Below are 23112 nucleotides of genomic sequence, written 5' to 3' on the forward strand. Positions count from 1 at the left end.
ATTAAATATTCAGGACTGACATTCTGCTGTTTGGCCACAAGATGCCGCTGTTTCCAAAACACAGCTAACAGACTGCATATATTTTTATATTCATGAGAGGTGGGATTTCAGAGCCTGGAGAAGAAAAGGGAGCAGCCATCTTAGAGGAAGCTGAGACTGAGGAACTGTGAGAGCAGAGAATCCGATGGCATCCAGGTGTGGGAGCATCCCTCAGTGACCAGAGCTGCAGCTAAGTGAAGCTGATCGTGTTCAAGGCCCTGATCCTGTCCAAAGGAATGCGGATTTCTTCCAAGAACGCTGATGAGAGCTGAGGAGCAAAGCTACAGTACCGCATGCTTGTTGGAGAGGCATCTGTTCTGTTCAGAGTTACCAGCGGATGCAGAGCAGACCCGGCTCGGTAAGATTGTGCATGCACCTCATTACAGTGTTGGCGCCTAGAGACTGAGACCAGGCCTGTAGTTAGTTAGTTAGGGTCTCTGTTTGTGTCAGGCCACAAGTGTTACTACTGTTCATTGCAAGGACTCCATAACTTAAAAGTGACATTTCACATTGGAGAGCTGATAAAATTCCCACAAACTCAAGCCAGGCTGGTGTTTTACTCAGAAGGAATACTCAGGCACGTACTACAGGACCAGTTATGGGAGGGGGAATACTGTAGAGCTTTGTAAGATTGTAAGCTGTTATGCTGCACCGCAGGCTAGCCCGAACCACACACTCATACAGTGGTTCTTGTTTTGTTTTAGGGTAATAACAGGTAAGGTGTGGCAGTTTAGTTGTGCCCACCAGTAGGTCAATTACTGCACTTTTCTCCTGCATCCATCGGATGGCGTCGTGCTGTGCAGCACATGGGTCTCATCCTTCGGGCTGGGTGTATTTAAATTTATTGTATGTGCCCAGCATTTGTGGTTGTTTATTGCCACATTTAAGTAAAATTCTGTTTTGGCAAAAGCTGATGTTGGGATTGCTTTCCTCGTTCGTGACTTCACTGTATCCTGGGGAGCCCACCCCGGTACATGGCTTACATTTTGGCATAGTCAGCAGGATACAGCGACCGTTATGGGCGGGAACGCGGCAGGCAAATTGCACCGGTCCAGGACCCAGCTCAGGGTGCTCTAGTGCAAGGCCAACTTGCCCCAACACCACTGATACACCATGCCCCCGCCATGCCCGCACCAGTAGGGTACATCCCCATGGGGGCACTGTTGCATCATGTGCCAAAATTTGACATTAAAACATGACGTTGCATGACTGGACTGAAAGGGTGCGAAGTGCGGTTAGAATGTGACCCCTGACCCCCAAGTTGCGGGCAGAGGTTTCATTGGGAGCTCTAGAGGGTGACATTAGACGGACAGTGATGGTAAGGCCCGAATCCTAGAGAAAATATTCTCCCTGCTGGAGAAAGCCCGGGGGGCATGCTAAAGTAGCGCAGTTGTGGAGCCACTTCTTTAACCGACCACAGCGAGAGGGTGAGACCCTAACCCTCATGCAGTACTCCAATGCCCTACAGGGGACGCTAAATGAAATACAGCAGCGAGACCCAGAGGTCATGGGAGCCTTCCAGGAGGTGGGCCGGCTACTACGAGACCAGAGGGGCTCTCTAACAAGTTCTTACAGGACAAATTGCAAGAGATGACCCAGATGACATCCGACATGACATTCTACAGCATCTACCTAGCCGCCATGGAGAGAGAGGAAGAGCACATGCCTATGGCGGCAAGAGTAGTGAGTAGCACCCATGCTACAGGGACCAGTCGGGGTCTGAAGACTCAGAGTCCGAAAAGGATGTGGTCCATGCCTTGCGGAGAGAATTAAGAGAACTTGAGAGTCCGAGTCGACGTTAAACTTCCGACCGCCGCAGTAGCTGGGTGTCCTGCGGCGGTACACCTGAAGCTAAGCCCTATGCGTGAGGAACACAACCTGTATGCCAGCAGCCCCATTATGGAAGCCGAATTGGAAGGCCAGAAGGTACGCTGCCTAGTTGATATAGGGTAGGAGTTCACCATTATGCCTCTGGAGTTCTTCGAAAGATACTTTGGACATATGATGGAGCCAGAAGACGGGAGCGTCATCAGGCTGACAGCTGCCATTAACAGAGACATGGACATCCAAGGCATAGTCTGGATGCGGGTCTGACTGTTTGGGCAAGACATCGTCAAGAAGGGGGTCGTGCTGGTGGACCATTCGTCCTGGAGAGGAATGGATGTGACACTAGATATGAATGTACTGAGAGACCTAGACCATCAACTCTGTGCCAAAGAAGGGCCGAAGTATTGGTAACGGGCCACCACACACTGGGCAACCCATAAGGTTCTATAGCAGATGGTGAGGAGCTGTAGTCTGCGAAAGAGCAACATGTCTGGTCGGCCCATTGGACACGTGAAGGTGCTGCGGAGGACCTCGGTGAAGATCCCACCTCGACAAGAACAAATATTGATGCTGCTGGTGGGGGCTGGATGACAGCTGAATGCACTGGAGGTCCTGATCGAGCCCACTTACCAAGAAGAAACGCAGACTTGCCGACTGGTAGCCCGGGCCCTCGCTATTGTGAAGGATGTGTGCCTGTATGCTGCCTCAATGTTGAAGACTGTGAGTTAACCGTTCCTGGGAATACATTGCTGGCCAAAGTGTATATGTCCAAAGGGGACATCCCTTGACGAAGGGGCTTCACACTACAGCCAGATAGGATATCAGCCTGGACCTATGCTGTAGAGGTCCATCAAAGGGAGACCCCAACAGCAGAGTGGAACAGTCGAGTGATCATGGCCCAGATGGGGGTGTACTGCAAGACCCTTACTCCAGGACAACAGAAGTTGCTAGAATTTCAGGAGGCGTTCTCGAGACATTATGAGGACTTTAGATATGCGTCTGCCATCGAGCATGAAATCCCCACTGGTGATGCTGCACCGATCAGGGAATGTTACCGGCAAATCTAGCCTAAAATGTACCAGGAGGTGAAGGATATGATAGCCAGCATGTTGGAAAACCAGGTGATCCAGGAGAGTCAAAGTCCTTGGGCTGCTCCAGTAGTCTTGGTGCGGAAGAAAGATGGGAGTCTCCGGTTGTGCGTGGATTAACAGAAGCAGAATGCCCAGACCATCCGAGATGCCTACCCTCTTCCGTGGATTGAGGAGTCGTTGTCCACCCTGAGTCATGCGAAGTTCTTTTCGACTCTTGACCTGGCCAGTGGGTATTGGCAAATACTGGTGGCCAAGAAGGACAAAGCGAAGAAGACCTTCATCCTACCCATGGGACTTTATGAGTTGAACCGGATGCCATTTGGCTTTCCAATGCCCCAGGAACATTTCAGCGGTTGATGTTGCACTGTCTAAGGGATCACAACATCGAGTCGGTATTGATATACCTGGACGACATAGTAGTGTATGGGGCCTCCTTTGAGGATCACCTCCAGAAGCTAGGACGGCTGCGAGACCATGGGCTCAAGATCAAGCCCAAGAAGTGCCAACTGTTTCTACAGCAGATAGAGTATTTGGGACATTTGGTCACCCAGGAGGGGGTAAAGCCGGCTCCCAGCAAGGTGGAGGTCATCCAGAAGTGGCCCCAGCCAATGAGGCTACTACAGGAGGTTTATACCCAAATTTGCTCATTTGGTGGGCCTGTTAAACGAGTTATCAAGCGGCACTGCGGGGGGGCTCGAAGAATCGGGCCATCGAGTGGGGACCCTGGCAACAAAAGGCCTTTGAAGCAGTGAAGGAGGCGCTGACCAGTGCCCCGATTCTGGCTTATTATTTACAATTAGTCACTAGGACTACTAGTTTGCCTTATCTTGACATATACCCTTTAAATTCCCATAAAAATAACTTTTATTTGTACTTATTATTCTTCCTACTAACTATAGTGAACTACATTTAAAATATTTAGTGGCTCAGCTTCCTATTAGTACAGGGAGTGCAGAATTATTAGGCAAGTTGTATTTTTGAGGATTAATTTTATTATTGAACAACAACCATGTTCTCAATGAACCCAAAAAACTCATTAATCTCAAAGCTGAATATTTTTGGAAGTAGTTTTTAGTTTGTTTTTAGTTTTAGCTATTTTAGGGGGAGATCTGTGTGTGCAGGTGACTATTACTGTGCATAATTATTAGGCAACTTAACAAAAAACAAATATATACCCATTTCAATTATTTATTTTTACCAGTGAAACCAATATAACATCTCAACATTCACAAATATACATTTCTGACATTCAAAAACAAAACAAAAACAAATCAGTGACCAATATAGCCACCTTTCTTTGCAAGGACACTCAAAAGCCTGCCATCCATGGATTCTGTCAGTGTTTTGATCTGTTCACCATCAACATTGCGTGCAGCAGCAACCACAGCCTCCCAGACACTGTTCAGAGAGGTGTACTGTTTTCCCTCCTTGTAAATCTCACATTTGATGATGGACCACAGGTTCTCAATGGGGTTCAGATCAGGTGAACAAGGAGGCCATGTCATTAGATTTTTTTTCTTTTATACCCTTTCTTGCCAGCCACGCTGTGGAGTACTTGGACGCGTGTGATGGAGCATTGTCCTGCATGAAAATCATGTTTTTCTTGAAGGATGCAGACTTCTTCCTGTACCACTGCTTGAAGAAGGTGTCTTCCAGAAACTGGCAGTAGGACTGGGAGTTGAGCTTGACTCCATCCTCAACCCGAAAAGGCCCCACAAGCTCATCTTTGATGATACCAGCCCAAACCAGTACTCCACCTCCACCTTGCTGGCGTCTGAGTCGGACTGGACCTCTCTGCCCTTTACCAATCCAGCCACGGGCCCATCCATCTGGCCCATCAAGACTCACTCTCATTTCATCAGTCCATAAAACCTTAGAAAAATCAGTCTTGAGATATTTCTTGGCCCAGTCTTGACGTTTCAGCTTGTGTGTCTTGTTCAGTGGTGGTCGTCTTTCAGCCTTTCTTACCTTGGCCATGTCTCTGAGTATTGCACACCTTGTGCTTTTGGGCACTCTAGTGATGTTGCAGCTCTGAAATATGGCCAAACTGGTGGCAAGTGGCATCTTGGCAGCTGCACGCTTGACTTTTCTCAGTTCATGGGCAGTTATTTTGCGCCTTGGTTTTTCCACACGCTTCTTGCGACCCTGTTGACTATTTTGAATGAAACGCTTGATTGTTCGATGATCACGCTTCAGAAGCTTTGCAATTTTAAGAGTGCTGCATCCCTCTGAAAGATATCTCACTATTTTTGACTTTTCTGAGCTTGTCAAGTCCTTCTTTTGACCCATTTTGCCAAAGGAAAGGAAGTTGGCTAATAATTATGCACACCTGATATAGGGTGTTGATGTCATTAGACCACACCCCTTCTCATTACAGAGATGCACATCACCTAATATGCTTAATTGGTAGTAGGCTTTCGAGCCTATACAGCTTGGAGTAAGACAACATGCATAAAGAGGATGATGTGGTCAAAATACTCATTTGCCTAATAATTCTGTACAGGGTGTATATTGTTACATACATACCCAGCTCCTCTATTGGGATACTACTGATATAATCAAAGGCTGGCAGCCATGCGCTGGCTCCAAACCTATGAATAGTAAGCCTTGTATTCTTGTGATAACTCTAATAGCAATCGCTGTTCCACTGTACTAAAATTGATCCCTCAAACACTGCCCCCCAACATGTTTCGCCAGTAACTCTGGCATCTTCAGGGGTCGGGCAGTATGTGTTTTGTGGGCATGGCTGGGTCTTTTAATTCCTCCTAATGTGACATCATTTTTATTACCAGATTGTATTTCCAAAAAACGGTCTTGTCCATTGGTGCAATGAACTTGTTCTCTTTCATACTCACCTCCTATATCCATGTCTCGCTTTTATCTGTAATCTAGCGTTACTTCTAATATTCTCACGCATGTCAGGGAATTTAAAGGGTATATGTCAAGATACGGCAAACTAATAGTCCTAGTGACTAATTGTAAATAATGTTCAATGTGCCTTTACATATACACTGCCTGTCCAAGAAAAAAGTCGCCACCTGGATTTAACTAAGCAAATAGTTATGAGCCCACTATTGGATAATTACTGCCTGGGCGATTATCTTTCAGCTGGCAACAAGTTATTTAGCCCCAACTGGTGCAATGAGTTGCTTCTCATTTCTTAAACAACCATGTCGAAAGAAACATCTTGTGGTCGTGGAAAAGATGTTAGTCTGTTTGAGAAGGGTCAAATTATTGGCATGCATCAAGCAGAGAAAACATCTAAGGAGATTGAAGAAAATACTAAAATTGGGTTAAGAACTGTCCAACTCATTATTAAAAACGGGAAGGATAGTGGGGACCCATCGTATTCGAGGAAGAAATGTGGCGGGAAAAAAATCCTAAATGATCGTGATCGGCGATCACTTAAACGTTTGGTGAAATCAAATCAAAGAAAAACAACAGTAGAACTCAGGGCTATGTTTAATAGTGAAAGTAAGAGCATTTCCACACACACAATGCGAAGGGAATTTAAGGGATTGGGACTGAACAGCTGTGTAGCCGTAGGAAAACCACTTATTAGTGAGGCAAACCAGAAAAAATGGTTTGAATTTGCTAGGGAGCATAAATATTGGACTCTAGACCAATGGAAGAAGGTGATGTGGTCTGATGAGTCCAGATTTACCCTGCTCCAGAGTTATGGGCCCATCAGGGTAAGAAGAGAGGCAGGTGAAGTTATGCACCCATCATGCCTAGTGCCTACTGTACAAGCCTGTGGGGGCCGTGCTATGATCTGGGGTTGCTGCAGTTGGTCAGGTCTAGGTTCAGCTACAGTATGTGCTCCAAGAATGAGGTCAGCCGACTACCTGAACATACTGAATGACCAGGTTATTCCATCAATGGATTTGTTCTTGCCTGATGGCACGGGCATATTCCAAGATGACAATGCCAGGATTCATCGGGCTCAAATTGTGAAAGAGTGGTTCAGGGAGCAGGAAACATCATTGTCACACATGGATTGGCCCCCACAGAGTCCAGACCTTAACCCCATTGAGAATCTCTGGGATGTGCTGGAGAAGGCTTTGCGCAGCGGTCAGACCCCACCATCATCAATGAAAGATCTTGGTGAAAAATTACTGCAACACTGGATGGAAATAAATCTTGTGACATTACAGAAGCTTATCGAAACAATGCCACAGCGAATGCGTGCCATAATCAAAGCTAAAGGTGGTCCAATGAAATATTAGAGTGTGTGACCTTTCTTTTTTGGTGGCGCCTTTTTTTTTGGACAGGCAGTGTACCTGGGTCAGTGCATTTGTGTATAGTTTAAGAATAAAAGGGGAAAATCCTGCTAAATGACCCGCAATCCAAAGTTGCTGCATAATAATTATTACTAAATAGTGGAGGTCCCCTATATTATGGCTGGATTTCTATCAAACCAACCGTCCACTCCGTTTTTTGGGGCCGAAGTGAACAAAGTCTTTTCCACAGAGAGTCTACCAGTAAACGTGATAGATATCAATCAAGCATTTAAAGAATTGAATAAAACATATCAACGTTATATTAGGTCCATATGGGAGATTACCAGCGTAGAAACATATTTACAGCAAAACATTGTGTACAGGGGGATGCGAATTAATACTACACCGAAATCGCATCAAGAGGATGTGAAATTTATTAAATGATGGGAAGCATTGCTAATTGAAAATTCCCTCTGTATGCAATCATATTTATTAGATTATGAAGAAAGAATACTTGTAAAAATTTTGGGAAAAAGAAAAAAGTTGGAAAAAGAAATAAGTGAAATATAAATATTCAAAACTCATTCAGAGTTTAAACTCTTGGAGAATAGACTTCAGAAAAATATTGAGAGTCTGCAAAGTGAGATTAAAGAGAAACATCTGAATCTGAAGTGTCTGGATATAACTCAAAGACAGGAACAAAACGTAAAGCAAGAAATAAACCAGGCCCACCAATAAGAAGGTAGAATTTAAATACCTCCTCAAAATGCGAATCAAACCAACACCTAACCAAGGGCGCACAAAATGTACAGACTGGAGAGGGTATGTCAATACCCTCATCCTCATCTTCTGGTGGTGTGCTGTCGCAACAAATACCTCTGTCAGCAACAGCTTTAACACCGGCTGCTTCTTTTTTTAATGTCAGGAATACAGTTGAGTGACCGGGACAAGTGGGCCTATCAAAAAACATAGGCATCCAACAACAAGCGATGGGAATTCAGATCATTAACCTATCTAAGACCGTCTTACGTTCTGAACATATGAATTTGATTCAAAAGGGGTTATCATTTACCCCAGTGCCTAGTGTTTTACATGGGTTAAGGACATTAATTTATTCGCAAGAAAACTGGCCCTACACAAAGACTTTAAAAATAAAGAGACCCACAAGAAATCCATAAAGAAGAAAGAGCAATAAACATTTTGAAAGAGTTACAGAAAGAACAGATAGGTGAATTTACCGTCCCGTCAGCACATTTTTCCACATTGACTCCCCAATCAACATTTAAGCCACCTTTTACTAAATATGGTAATATACAAATATTTGTGGACCTAGTGACTGCTGATCTACAACAAATTAAAACACCAAAATCAAGTATAAATAATAATTTAACCCGAAAAGAGAAAAATGCATTGTATGATCTCATGGCAAATCAAGATTTAGAAATAAAACCTTCAGATAAGGGAGGCAATGTGGTAGTGATGGATAAGACTGAATATAAAAGAATGGAAAGATGAAAACACAAAATCTCAGATAATCCCACGATGAGATATACACAAGAACTAAAAGAGATATTACAAACTGCGCAACTAGAAGGCCTAATAACTAAAGAAGAGTGCAAAGTTCTATTTAAACAAAAACCAGTAATAGCTACTTTCTACACAATTCCAAAAGTACATAAAAAACGTGATCCTATTCCCGATAGGCCTATCGTGTCGGGGAATAAAAGCCTCTGTGAGGGCATCAGTAAATGCGTGAATGAAATAATATCCCCACTTGTCCCTAGTTTGACATCCTATTTAAAAGATACTAAAGATGTACTATCTAAGTTACAAGATATTCAAGTCGGAAGAAATACACTAATAGCTAGCCTTGATGTGGAGGCCTTATACACAAGCATTCAACATCACCTAGGATTGGAAGCTATCAATTATTATTTGAGCACGAAGGGTACACACTTCAAGAAAAACAATCAATTTGTTCTCACCTTATTACAATTCTTACTAACGCACAATTATTTTATTTTTGATGGTAAATATTATTTATAGGTCACGGGGACCGCTATGGGCACAATTTGTGTGCGTAATTTCGCTAATTTATTTTTAGGGTGGTGGGAAGAAAGGTTTGTATTCACAGAGGAGCACATTCATTTCACAAAAATTCATCACATTTTGGGGTCGTTATATAGATGACATTTACATTTTTTGGAAAAGGCAGAGCAGATGTTTTTCAACAATTTGTAAGGTGATTGAATAATGATGTAATAGGTATCAAACTTACAGCAGAAATAGATGAAAGCAGACTTAATTTTTTGGACTTGACTTTGACCCTACAAACTGATGATTTTGATAGAGGTGTTAAGGAAACCTACAGCCACAAATACCTTTTGCACTGGCAAAGTTATCACCCACAAGCTCTTAAGAGTGGAATTCATAAGGGCCAGTATTTACGGGCAAAAAGGAACTGTTCAACAGAAGAAGCGTTTGAACGTGAAAGTGAGACCTTACAGTAGGTTTATTGAATGAGGATATCCAAAAAAGGTGTTACACAAAGCGTATAAACGAGCTAAAATTACAGAGGAGAACACTTCTAGGGACAGAGAAAAGACCCAATAAAAATACTGTGGTACGATGTATAGGCACATATGATGTGTAGTACCACAAAGTAAGAGAAATACTGATAAAATACTGGCAAATTTTAAGAGCAGATGAAGATCTGAGAAGTATAATTTCAGAGTATCCAGTTGTGACCTACAGGAGAGGTACAAACCTCAAAGAACAACTAGTTCACAGCCATTTTTAATGGAATCGGAAAAAAGAACAAAGGACAACATGGCTTACAGTTAACGGTTCATACCCATGTGGTGGTTGTAGTTTTTGTAATATGGTGTCGACTCAAAAAGAGTTTGATAATCCAATAGATGGCAAAAAATACCAAATAAAACAGTTTATTAAATTGCAAAACCACCCAAGTAGTGTATGCCATCAAATGTGGATGTCCAAAGATGTATATAGGGAAAACCACACAAGAATTAAGAAGGCGGATCTATAAACATCTAAGTGACATAAACATAGGGGCAGATACGTCCCTTTCCAGACCTATGAAAGATATACACAAGGGGGAAATTAAGAGCCTAAAATTCTGGGGTATTACGAAAATCATGTTAGGCCCCAGACACGGAGACCTTGTTAAAAGGCTACAACAGGAAGAAGCCAGATGGATCTATCGATTAAAAAGTCTAGCCCCCTATGGACTTAATGAGGGATTCACCTATGTATCGTTTCTTTAATGCAGTATAGAGAGAATTATAACAATCAAAATATAGCATAGTAATAACAAGACCATAGGTGCCAATATATGATGATGAAATAAGTTGGAATCGGTCTACATACGGGAAAGAAACTCGCCATGGTGATTACTATTGACTTTGCTCTTTTTTTAATAAGTTGGTGCGCTGTATGAGCAAAGCAATAAGTAACAAGAAAATAAACTGTCATGATTGATGCTATAATGATTATGTGAATACATGATTGGTTATTGATAAATAATACAATAATATGATTAAACCAATAACAATAAAAAATAAAAACAAAAAATAATAGATAAATCAAATAATTTGATAAACATATATAAAAAATAAAAAATAATTAAAAAAATAATAATTTAATAATGATCACATGATTATGCATGAATTAATGTTTAGATGTGGTCAAGTTAGTATCAGAAATATGATCAATTATGTCAAAATTAAGCATGAAAACAAATACTAATGTATAGTTTAGTGTGACTAATTATGTATCCTGATAATGTATCAAATCATGTTAAACTGAGTTATTAAAACATATATTATAAATATAAGCTAGATAACATCAGCCTTAAATTCTAGATATGAATAGTGACATCTAAGCTGCTGCTCAGAATCTAAGTCTATGAGCAGGCGCAGTGGAATGAACATAGATACTAAAAATACTAAGTCAGCGAGCGTGCACACTTAAAATGGAATTGCTCCTCGAAACTCAAGTCTCTGAGCAGGCGCAGTAGCACAAATATCACAGTTTAAATATGAAGTTTGGGAGCATGCGCAGATGGCGTATCATGGGGGGAGGGCTAGAAGTTCCCTGACATGCGCGAGAATATGAGAAGTAACGCAAGATTATGGATAAAAGCGAGACATGGATATAGGAGGTGAGTATGAAAGAGAACAAGTTCATTGTACCAATGGACGAGACAGTTTTTGGAAATACAATCTGGTAATAGCCATATCGCGGGATGCGATAGGCTAACACAAATTACGTCACATTAGGAGGAATTAAAAGACCCAGCCACGCCCACAAAACACATACTGCCGATCCCCTAAAGACGCCAGAGTCACTGGCGAAACATGTCGGGGGGCAGTGAGGGATCAATTTTAGTACAGCGGAATAGCGATTGCTATTAGAGTTATCACAACAATACAAGGCTTACTATTCATGGGTTTGGAGCCAGCGCGCGGCTGCCAGCCTTTGATTATATCAGTAGTATCCCAATAGAGGAGCTGATTACATAGGCAACAATATACTAATAGGAAGCTGAACCACTGAATATTTTAAATGTAGTTCACTATAGTTAGTAGTAAGAATAATAAGTACAAATAAAAAGTTTTATGGGAATTTAAAGAGTATATGTCAAGATAAGGCAAACTAGTAGTCCTAGTGACTAATTGTAAATAATGTTCAATGTGCCTTTACATCTACCTGGGTCAGTGCATTTGTGTATAGTTTGCTATTCTGGCTTATGCGCGGTTCGACACCCCATTCCTGCTGTACACTGATGGAAGTCTACATGGTCTGGGGGCCGTGTTATCCCAAGTCCAGGATGGATGTAAAAGAGTCATTGCCTATGGCAGCCGGTCTCTGAGGGAGTCAGAGCTCAACCCTGTCAACTATTGCTCCTTTAAATTGGAACTACTGGCACTGGTGTGGGCCATGACCGAAAGGTTCACGGAGTACCTGACAGGTGCAGAGGTGACCGGGATGACGGACAACAACCCGTTAGCACATCTGGAGAATGCCAAGCTCGGTGCGCTTGAGCAGAGGTGGTTGGCTTGCCTTTCTAAGTACCAATACAGCATCAAGTTCCGGTCAGGTAGGGAGAATGGCAACGCCGACGCACTCTCCCGAGTCCCTGTAGGGTTCTCGGCTGAGAGTGCCGATGAGGAGCTAGAGGACACTGAAACTCTGAAACTCCTGACCTTGGAAGATTACTCATGTTCCAGGACGTGGCACATTCAAGTGGGGTGGCTTCCGGGATGCCAATGGTGCTGGGAAAGATGTTGGCTGATTGGGAGAGGGTCCAGAATGGCTGCCCAGACCTGTGGAAAGTGAAAGAATAGGTCCGGACCAATATCTGGCCTCAGCCAGAAGAGCGGACCCGTCTGACTCCAGAGGGCCAAAAGTTGTTGAGGCAGTGGGATAAGATGACTTAGCCAGGGCCTCCTGTGTCGGACCATATACTTGCAATCAGAGTTGCAGTACCGGCGACAGATTGTCATCCCCATTTCATTGGGACCAGAGGAAAGCCCATGAGAGGGGTGCCCATTTTGGGAGCGATAAAACATTCAAGTGGCTCCAACAGCTGGTATACTGTCCAGTTTTGGCAGACATGGAGGCCAAAGTGTCGGTCCTGCGGGCTGAGTAAGAGTACTGAACAGCGGGCTCCTGTCCAGGCCATCTGGACCCTAGAGCTCCTTGATTGATTATAATGTATATGAGAATACATTCAGACCAAGGGGCATGTTTTCAGGGTACTCCAATGAATGAGCTGCACCAACTATATGGGATCGAACGTTCCTGCACCACCCCTTATCACCCCCTTGGAAATGGGGTGTGCGAGCGGTTCTGCAGATGCTGCAGATTCTGGAGGACGGCCAAAAGGCTTGGTGGCCCGAGTATCTACCTAAACTGATGTGGGCCTATAACAACAGAGTACACAGTACCACCGGATACTCCCCACATAGGCTCATGTTTGGGAGAGCCGGACGGAAGATTAAAGATCTCCACATGCCCTATCCGATGGAGCTACCATTGAGAAATACCACCATATGGGTGCAAGATCACCGCCGCCGGCTGAGAGCGATCTACAAGGTTGTGGTGGAGCGCCTAGGACAAGTGGTACACCCTAACCCAACACCAGCGCATAGGGATGGGTATGCCCCAGGTGAACGAGTGATGGTCAAAGCCAAGCGGCTGTCTGGAAAGTTGGATGGGTGGTGGGAGGCGGTCCCATACACAGTAAAGAGGAGGGTAGACTGCCATCCCGGTCTATGAGGTAGAGCCAATAGGGACTGGGGGGCCCTCACGAAACTTGCACCGTAACATGTTGAGGCATTGTAATTTTGATGAACCAGTGTGATTGGAGGAGATGCCTCCTCCTGCTCAGAGTACAGAGGAAATCCCCTTAGAGGAGGAGGAATGGTGGGTTGTCCCTGCCCCGGTACCCTCAGAGTCTCCAGCTGTGGCAGGTTTTCCACCCAGGGAACGCGTTGAGCGGTCAGCAGCTCCATTAGATGTGCCTGAGGTCCCCAGCGCTTCTGAGCCTATCACTGTGTAAAGGTGGGGTTTCAGAGCCTAGAGAAAAAAAGGAGCAGAGAATCTGACGGCATCCAAGTGTGAGAGCATCCCTCAGTGACCAGAGCTGCAGCTGAGTGAAGCTGATCGTGTTCAAGACCCTGATACTGTCCAGAGGAACGAGGATTGCTTCCAGAAACCCTGATAAGAGCTGAGGAGCAAAGCTACCTACACTGCGGTACCGCATGCATCATGCATGCACCTCATTACAGTGTTGGCGCCTAGAGACTGAGACCAGGCCTGTAGTTAGTTAGGGTCTCTGTTTGTGTCAGGCCGCAAGTGTTACTACTGTTCATTACAAGGACTCCATAACTTAAAGTGACATTTCACATTGGAGAGCTGATAAAATTCCCACAAACTCAAGCCAGGCTGGCGTTTTGATCAGAAGGAATTCTCAGGCATGTGCTACAGGACCAGCTATGGGAGGGGGAATACTGTAGAGCCTTGTAAGATTGTAAGACGTTGTGCTGCACCACAGGCTAGCCCGTACCACACACCTATACAGTGGTTCTTGTTTTTTAGGGTAATAACAGGTGTGGCAGTTTAGTTCTGCCTGTCAGTAGGTAAATTACTGCACTTTCCTCCTGCATCCATCGGAGAGCTCTGTGCTGTGCAGCACAAGGGTCTCAGCCTTCGGGCTGGGTATATGTAAATTTATTGTATGTGCCCAACATTTGTGGTTGTGTTTATTGCCACATTTGAGTAAAATTCTGTTTTGCCAAAAACTGGTGTTGGGGTTCCTTTCCTCGTTCGTGACTTCACTGTATCCTTGGGAGCCCACACCGGCACACGGTTTACATAACAGACACACTGTACACTAACTGATCCTATCCTGTCCTGTATGATAAAACCTAACTCTCTACCTAGTAATTCAATCTACCTAACTAATCTATCTTCTTTATAATCCCTACACTGCCAAACCCTAAAACTTCTTAAGGGTCTAATTGCGGTGTCCATGACAAACATGTCCAATCACATTAGTTGCTGAGATCATAATGGGTTCTCTGCTTGGGACCTTACATAGTGCCTAATCGTCCAGCCAATATCCTACCTCCTCCACAATGTAAGGCATTATGGGTAAATCCGCCGGGTCCCTCCCATGGTCCTGTGATCCGATGTGTTCATCTTCCCTGCCCTGTTTCCCTCACTATAGTACTATTTTGAAATGTAAAAAGGCAGGTGCCATTGTGTGACTTGTCCAAATCGAATGGCCAAAATTTCAGATTTGCTTGGGAAATTGATAATGAATATTATTAATTTAGAATTAATTTGCTTACCTCTAGTAGGGACGGAGAGATTTTTTAAATTTTTCATCTCCATTTTTTATAAGTCATAACTTACTATTCTGTCGACAGCCTTTTGAGGGCTTGTTTTTTAAAAGATTAGTTGTGTTTTTAGTTCTGGGGTTCATCTAATATCTTGTATAGTGTTGAGCGAATAGTAGTTGATGAACTGAAATTCGATCAGAATTTCAGGAAAAATTTGATTCGTCACGAATCCGAATTTCCTAGCGCTTTTCTTTAAATAGCTGCTGCACATGTTACAAAGTGAAAGTAAGAAGCCCGGGAGCAGCGACAGGTCAGAGCTGCCAGTGTCATCCAGCAGTGGTGTCTTGACCAGCAACCCAGCTGTCCTTGACTGGTCGACTCAGTTTTCAACATCAACTGATATCAGACACCCCCAGCCAGGAGTCGGTGGGTTCCTCTGACACCACGCTTAGTTGGCATGGCCCAGAAACAAGCTCTGTGTTCCCACCTGTCCTGAACCTGCATCTTTCTTTTTCTGTTCCTTCTGCTCGGGAAGTATTGTATGCTGCCGGCTCTGCTCCACTTTTCAGCGAGGATGAGCTCTTATTGAGGACAGTCAGCAGCTAATGCCCAGCTAAGATTTGGAGTAAAGATCTGTAGGCTGGCAAGTAGCAATGATGAGAGTCAAATGGGGGCAGGTGTTCCGAGCAGTCAGGCACGAGGTAATGAGACTGGTGAGGGTGACATCAGTGACGTGCAGACAGTAGTGGATGAAGATGTAGCCGATCGTACATGGGTGAAGAGCTGGGTGAAGAGGGGGCTTCATCATCAACATCAGGGGATGAGGATGGCAGCTTGCGCGAGATAGCGGCTGAGCCAACAGGGTGGTAGTGCCAATGTCCTCCTCTGCCTCCTCATCCTCAACCTTTTCCTCAGCCTCCACTGTAGACACAATTTGTATGCAGAGCACAGTGGTGTCATGCTGTTCTGCCCCTGGTTTGCCTGGATGAACAGAGTAACACATGGGAGGAACTGCTCCACATCCTTCAAGAGTAAATCGAATCCTGGCTATCTCCTCACCAACTGAAGATCGGAACCATGGTCACCGATAATAGGAAGAAGATTGTGTAGGCGCTGCATCAAGGAGGGCTGACCTATGCACCCTGCATGGTGCACGTTTTTAATCTGGTTGTAAAACAGTTCCTGAAGTCTTCTTCCTTCCTGCAAGACATCTTTAAAAAATAGCCAGGAAACTGTGCATGCACTTCAGCCACTGTTACACTGCAAAACATGCCCTCCTAGAGCTGCAAAGGCAGAATGGCATTCCCCAACATCGCCTCATATGCAACGTTTACACCCATTGGAACTCCACCCTCCACATATTGGACCGACTATATGAGCAGAGGAAGGCCACAAACGATTCATTGATGATGCAGGCGGACAGGAGCACTCCCCTGTATAACTTCAACGTTAGCCAGTGCAGCTCATGTGTTAAAACTGCCGTTTGCTCAGGCCCTTTGAGGAGGCCACTTTATTTGTCAGTCGCCAGGACTGACCGATGAATGATGTCATTCCACTTTTTTACATCCTGGAGGAGATGCTGATAAATCTGGCTGGACAGGAGACGTGGAGTGTACATCTCATGGCCACCTGAGCCCTGTGGGGGCTGTACTAGCAGAGGAGGAGGAGGAGGACATTCACGCACAAGCAATGTATACGGAAATGGGTGATTTATCTGCACAAGTGACAGGAGAGGAGCAGGAGGAACAGCAGGCAGATGACCCTCACACACCGTGAAAGTATGCAGTGGAGATGGAGGCAGGGAGTCCCTCCGTATCCCTTGCGCAAATGTCCAGATGCACTCTGAGTTGTTGCCACCCTCGCTACTCTGTGACTGGGCCACTATGTTGACTCCTCATGCTGTTTCAACCCTCACCATTCTGTGACTGGGCCACTGTGTTGACTCCTCATGCTGTTGCCATCCTCCCCACTCTGTGACAGGGCCACTATGTGGACTCCTCATGTGGTTGCCACCTTCCGCATTCTGTGACTGGGCCACTATGTTGACTTCTAATGTGGTTTCCACTAGGGTTGTCCCGATACCGATACTAGTATCGGTATCGGGACCGATTCCGAGTTTTCTCGGCGGTACTCAGCCGCCGATACCCCGCCCCGATACATAAATAGAATACTATGGGCGTAACTATGGGCGGGGCCCGGTGCAGTCACTGTACTCTTACACCGGGCCCCGCCGCTCACCGAAGTATTTATAAACGTGAATCCTTATCCTGTTGTTAAGTTGAACTAACGCTGCCCTCTCCCATGTTCCCCTGTATCCCCACAGCACTTACTTAAGCTTCCATAGCAGGCAGAGCAGACGGCAGCAGTAACGTCACTCACTGACGTAGAGCGCCTGCTCCGCCCACTTTATGAGTGAAGCAGGCGGAGCAGGCGCGCGACGTCAGTGAGTGACGTTACTGGTGCCGTCCGCTCTGCCTGCTATGGAAGCTTAAGTAAGTGCTGTGGGGATACAGGGGAACATGGGAACATGGGAGAGGGCAGCGTTAGTTCAACTTAACAACAGGATAAGGATTCACGTTTATAAATACTTCGGTGAGCGGCGGGGCCCGGTGTATTGGGGGACACTGTTTTAAGGGGGATCTGTGGATGACATATAGCAGTGTCATCCACAGATCCTCCCCATAACAGTTCCATCCACAGATCCCCTATAACAGCACCATCCACAGATCCCCCACCAAATAACAATGCCATCCTCAGATCCCCCCACCCCATAACAATGCCATCCACAGATATCCCACCCCATAGCAGTACCATCCACAGATCCCCATAACAGTGCCATCCACAGATCCCCCATAACAGTGCCATCCACAGATCCCCCATAACAGTGCCATCCACAGATCCCCCATAACAGTGCCATCCACAGATCCCCATAACAGTGCCATCCACAGATCCCCCATAACAGCACCATCCACAGATCCCCATAACAGTGCCATCCACAGATCCCCCATAACAGTGCCATCCACAGATCCCCCATAACAGTGCCATCCACAGATCCCCCATAACAGTGCCATCCACAGATCCCCCATAACAGTGCCATCCACAGATCCCCCATAACAGTGCCATCCACAGATCCCCATAACAGTGCCATCCACAGATCCCCCATAACAGTGCCATCCGCAGGTCCCCCATAACAGTGCCATCCACAGATCCCCCACATGACAGTGCGTCATCCACAGATCCACAGATCCCCCAAAACGGTCACATGACATTTAAAAAAAGTATCGGTATTCGGTATCGGTGACTACTTGAAAAAAAGTATCGGTACTTGTACTCGGTCCTAAAAAAGTGGTATCGGGACAACCCTAGTTTCCACCCTCATCACTCTGTGACTTGGCAACTATGTCGACTCCTCTCGCTGTTGCCACCCTCCCCACTCGGTGACTGGGCCACTATGTTGACTCCTAATACTGTTGCCACCCTCACCACTCTGTGATGGGGCCACTAGTGTCCCTGTTTGGCCTTGTTGACATCACCATTTATTTTACCCTTCTTCTGACCTGTCAAAAGAACTGAAAAATGAAAAACACAATGGATTCTGTTTTTGGAGTATCCATAAGCCCTCTACCACATGGTCAGTATTTTGCATCGGGATTTGACCGAGATTTGGAAGCCAAAAGCAGGAGTGGGTACAAAACACAGATGACATGCAAATACTTGATTTACATGTCATCTCTGTTTTGGACCCACTCCTGTCTTTTTTGGCCTTGCCAATACTGATAAATTACAGACCAAATACTGACCATGTGAAGGTGGATGCACAAAAGACAGGATCCATTTTATTCAGGGTTGTTCTTATGATGGATCAGAGGAAGGGAAAAATAAACAGTGACATGAACACAAACTTACTCCTGACACCCTCTCCACTATGTCAGAGGGACATTACTTGCCTCCGGGTGTAACAAAACAGGTTCTGTAGAAATCTATGTGGAATCAGCTGACGACAGTGTAAAAGGAGTGCACTCTTTCATTCTATAGTACATTCTTGGGCCACTGCATGGTTCTTTATACCTGATGCAAACATTGACCTGTAAGACTGAGTTCACACAGTCATTTAATCAGTTTTTGACCCGTAACCAACCAAATAAGTGAAGTGCTGCATGGCCATGTTTTGGGTGGCCCCAACGCTACGCTGAGTCCCCTGGACACCGTCATGGTGTCACTCCAATGGGAAATAAGTCCAGAGAGTCAGGGTTTTCAGTTAACCAGTGTGCTTATTTACTGGAGGTATTCAGGTGCACAACAAAACAGGTGAGGCATTGGTCTGTCTTCTCCAGTCTCCTCCCTGGCAGAAGAAGGGTTTGATGCTGAGTAAAGACCTAAGCTATCTGTCCCTCTCTCAGAAGGCTGGTACCCTGGTCAAAGGCCCGCGGTCTGTAGCTCAGTAGTCCAGGTGGCTCCTTGTTCACAGGGATATATTAGTGACCCATGGTCTGTGGCTCAGCAGCCCCATCTCAGTTTCTTCTTCTGGTCACTCATGCAAACTGGCAGAGTCCCCCCTCCAGCTCTGTTCCCTAACTGCAGAACACTAGGGGCTCTGACTGCTCTCCTTATATACAGTTTCTAGCTAGATTGGACCCTTCTAGAGGGAGGGGTGGAGTGGAGAAGCTCAGCACAAACAGATACTGTACATTGTAACACTTTATGTCTCTCATAGACTTACATTAGAGCTTCAGTGATACTCAATGGCAATGACACAGCAGTTTTTCCAGACATAACAACAGAGCTTAACCAGACATTCACAAGGTCAGTCTGTCTGGTTTTGGGGGTAAACAAGTCTAGCTTTTATCCTCCAAAACATGGTATTCTTTAAACTCTATGGCAGCTGTGGAAAATTACCAGCATCTCATTCAAAGTCCCAAAAGTCTCTCAGTGTTCATGAACCCTTTCCACAGAACCTTGCAAATACAGTGCAAATAAACAGGATATATATCACAGCAGACATATAAAATGCAGCTACACTGTAATAAACAGTATAAGTTAATCCTTTCAAGTGAGATAAAGTAAGACGTTTAAAACTTTACATAGGGGAAATAGGCAAATGTCCAGACTTTAGAGTACCCCTGCTCCAGGGCACTACAGTGTGGACTGATTCTAAGAGTGACGCCTGTCATCTGCCTATCATACTGACGCACAGTAACTGTTGCACTACCACAGTGGACTAGCTATGCATGTTTGGGAAAAATTTGTCGAACCGTCCAAATCAAGTTTTCAAAAACTTTGCTTGTGGATCAACCTGCAGTGCTGAAGCTTCCTTCTTTTTGTGCAAGATATATACACTGCCTGTTCAAAGATAAGTTGCCACCTGGATTTAACTAAGCAAATAGTTAGGAGCCTCCTATTGGTTTATCTTTCAGCTGGCAACAAGTTATTTAACCCCAACTGCTGCAATGAGTTGCTTCTCATTTCTTAAACAACCATGTCGAAAGACACATCTTATGGTCGTGGAAAAGATGTTAGTCTGTTTGAGAAGGGTCAAATCATTTGCATGCATCAAGCAGAGAAAACATCTAAGGAGATTGCAGAAACTACTAAATTTGGGTTAAGAACGGTCCAACGCATTATTAAAAATTGGAAGGATAGTGGGGACCCATCATATTCGAGGAAGAAATGTGGCCGGAAACAAATCCTGAATGATCGTGATCAACTATCACTTAAACTTTTGGTGAAATCAAATCGAAGAAAAACAACAGTAAAACTCAGGGCTATGTTTAATAGTGAAAGTAAGAGTATTTCCACACGCACAATGCGAAGGGAACTCAAGGGATTGGGACTGAACAGCTGTGTAGCCATAAGAAAACCACTAATCAGTGAGGAAACCAGAAAAAAAGGTTTGGATTTGCTAGGGAGCATAAAGGTTGGACTCTGGAGCAATGGAAGAAAGTGATGTGGTCTGATGAGTCCAGATTTACCCTGTTCCAGAGTGATGGGCCCATCAGGGTAAGAAGAGAGGCAGGTGAAGTGATGCCCCCATCAGGCCTATTGCCTACTGTACAAGCCTGTGGGGGCACAGTGCAATGATCTGGGGTTGCCGCAGTTGGTCAGGTCTAGGTTTAGCAACAGTATGTGCTCCAAGAATGAGGTCAGCGGACTACCTGAACATACTAAATGACCAGGTTATTCCAGCAATGGATTTGTTCTTCCCTGATGGCACGGGCATATTCCAAGATGACAATGCCAGGACTCATCGGGCTCAAATTGTGAAAGAGTGGTTCAGGGAGCATGAGACATCATTGTCACACATGGATTGGCCACCACAGAGTCCAGACCTTAACCCCATTGAGAATCTCTGGGATGTGCTGGAGAAGGCTTTGTGCAGCGGTCAGACTCCACCATCATCAATGCAAGATCTTGGTGAAAAATTACTGCAACACTGGATGGAAATAAATCTTGTGACATTGCAGAAGCTTATCGAAACAACGCCACAGCGAATGCGTGCCGTAATAAAAGCTAAAGGCGGTCAAACAAAATATTTTTGGTGGCGACTTTTTTTTTGGACGGGCAGTGTATATATATATATATATATATATATATATATATTTATATATATATATATATATATATATATATTTATTTTACACATATAAAGGAGCTTTTTATTTTTGGGGCTTTTTGCTTGCTGTTAATTTTTTTTACTTTTTTTCAAAATACTTGGACAATTCCAATTTATTTGGAGGAGGGGGATCATGCTGATGGGGACACCACTTGTAGGGGCCTTAGCAGTGACCTAGCAGGGACAGTAGTATAGGTCCACCATAGATAGCAGGTTCTGGTTAGGTATAGTATAGCGTTAAACTCAAAAGCTTTTCTTCCAGGAGGTTCATGCGCCTCCCATCAGGTCACCCCGCCAGTAGAGGGCACACCACAAGAGACAAACTTCTCTTGAACATTCACTGGGCCTGTCTGTCACTCTCTCAGCTGACTCTGGCCTGTGGCACATCCATGACGGATCCGCTTCACACATTAAGCCACATAGCAGAGCTGAAGAACGACCTGGTTTTGGTGGGAGAAAGCTCTTTAACAGTTACTAGTAACACAACACCTCCCAGCGCTGTCGTCACTATAGAATCAAACCATTAAGAGCCCCCCGCACACGGGTCAATGACTGCACATAACCACACATGCAATCCACCATCCTGTGTCAGCATGACAAAAACAATATAGTGCACATCTGATTCATCATGACCAGACATTTACCACTCATTGTATACACTGCTTGGTGGGGTTCAGCTGCTAGGACCCCCACATTATACACACTGATTGGTGGGGTTCAGATGCTAGGACCCCCACATTATACACACTGACTGGTGGAGTTAAGCTGCTAGGACCCCCACCTGATACACACTGATTGGTGAGTTTCAGGTCCTAGGACCCCCACATTATACACACTGATTGGTGAGTTTCAGGTCCTAGGACCCCCACATTATACACACTGATTGGTGAGTTTCAGGTCCTAGGACCCCCACATTATACACACTGATTGGTGAGTTTCAGGTCCTAGGACCCCCACATTATACACACTGATTGGTGGGGTTGAACTACTCAGATGCCACTAATACTGAATAGAAGATGGTGGAGAGACGGATAGGCAGGTCATTTAGTAAGTCTCCCTGGAAATTAATGGAAGGCACAATAAGGGCACCTGGGAGAGTGACCACAAATGACAGACTTACCCAAAAGCAAGATAAAAAGAAGCGGGAGGTAGAATCTCCTCATCTTGTCAGCGTTGTCTTTACGGCTCCCACCCTTACAGCATTCAGTCTTCTGATGTTACAGACTCAGGAAGTTGTTCAGGAAGCAGAAATGTCAAAACTCTCAAATAATGCATTAAAAATCCACTGAGTGTCAATCGATTCTTAGAAGGGGGCAGGCTTATAACGTCAAAACACCCTCACTGCCCCTTATAAGATCCTACATTTCTAGGATTATCTTAATACCCTGTGGATGACGTGGGCCCCCATTCCCTGACACGGAGCAGGGGTGCCATATTTTCACCCTTACCCCTTC

The 23112-nt window shown here is 44.9% G+C and overlaps 1 protein-coding gene and 1 long non-coding RNA gene across 7 annotated transcripts in view; one reads left to right on the forward strand and one right to left on the reverse strand.

Moving 5' to 3' along the window:
* LOC120991961 overlaps positions 1–22891 on the reverse strand; it is a 64818-nt gene extending 41927 nt beyond the window's left edge. For all 6 annotated transcript variants that reach the window (XM_040420721.1, XM_040420717.1, XM_040420719.1 and 3 more), the window contains exon 1: positions 22779–22891. Coding sequence is in view for 4 of the 6 variants with exons in the window: in XM_040420717.1 (XP_040276651.1) it covers positions 22779–22821 (43 nt within the window). In the remaining 2 variants the exon portion in view is untranslated. The remainder of the gene's footprint in view (positions 1–22778) is intronic.
* LOC120991962 lies at positions 127–13903 on the forward strand. Its single transcript, XR_005776887.1, has 3 exons — positions 127–166; positions 9298–9301; positions 13795–13903. It is a non-coding gene; the product is annotated as an uncharacterized LOC120991962 (long non-coding RNA).
* Positions 22892–23112: the final 221 nt, after the last annotated feature.

This window comes from Bufo bufo, chromosome 2 (assembly GCF_905171765.1).
Source record: "Bufo bufo chromosome 2, aBufBuf1.1, whole genome shotgun sequence".
In the NCBI taxonomy this organism is placed as follows: Eukaryota; Metazoa; Chordata; class Amphibia; order Anura; family Bufonidae; genus Bufo; species Bufo bufo.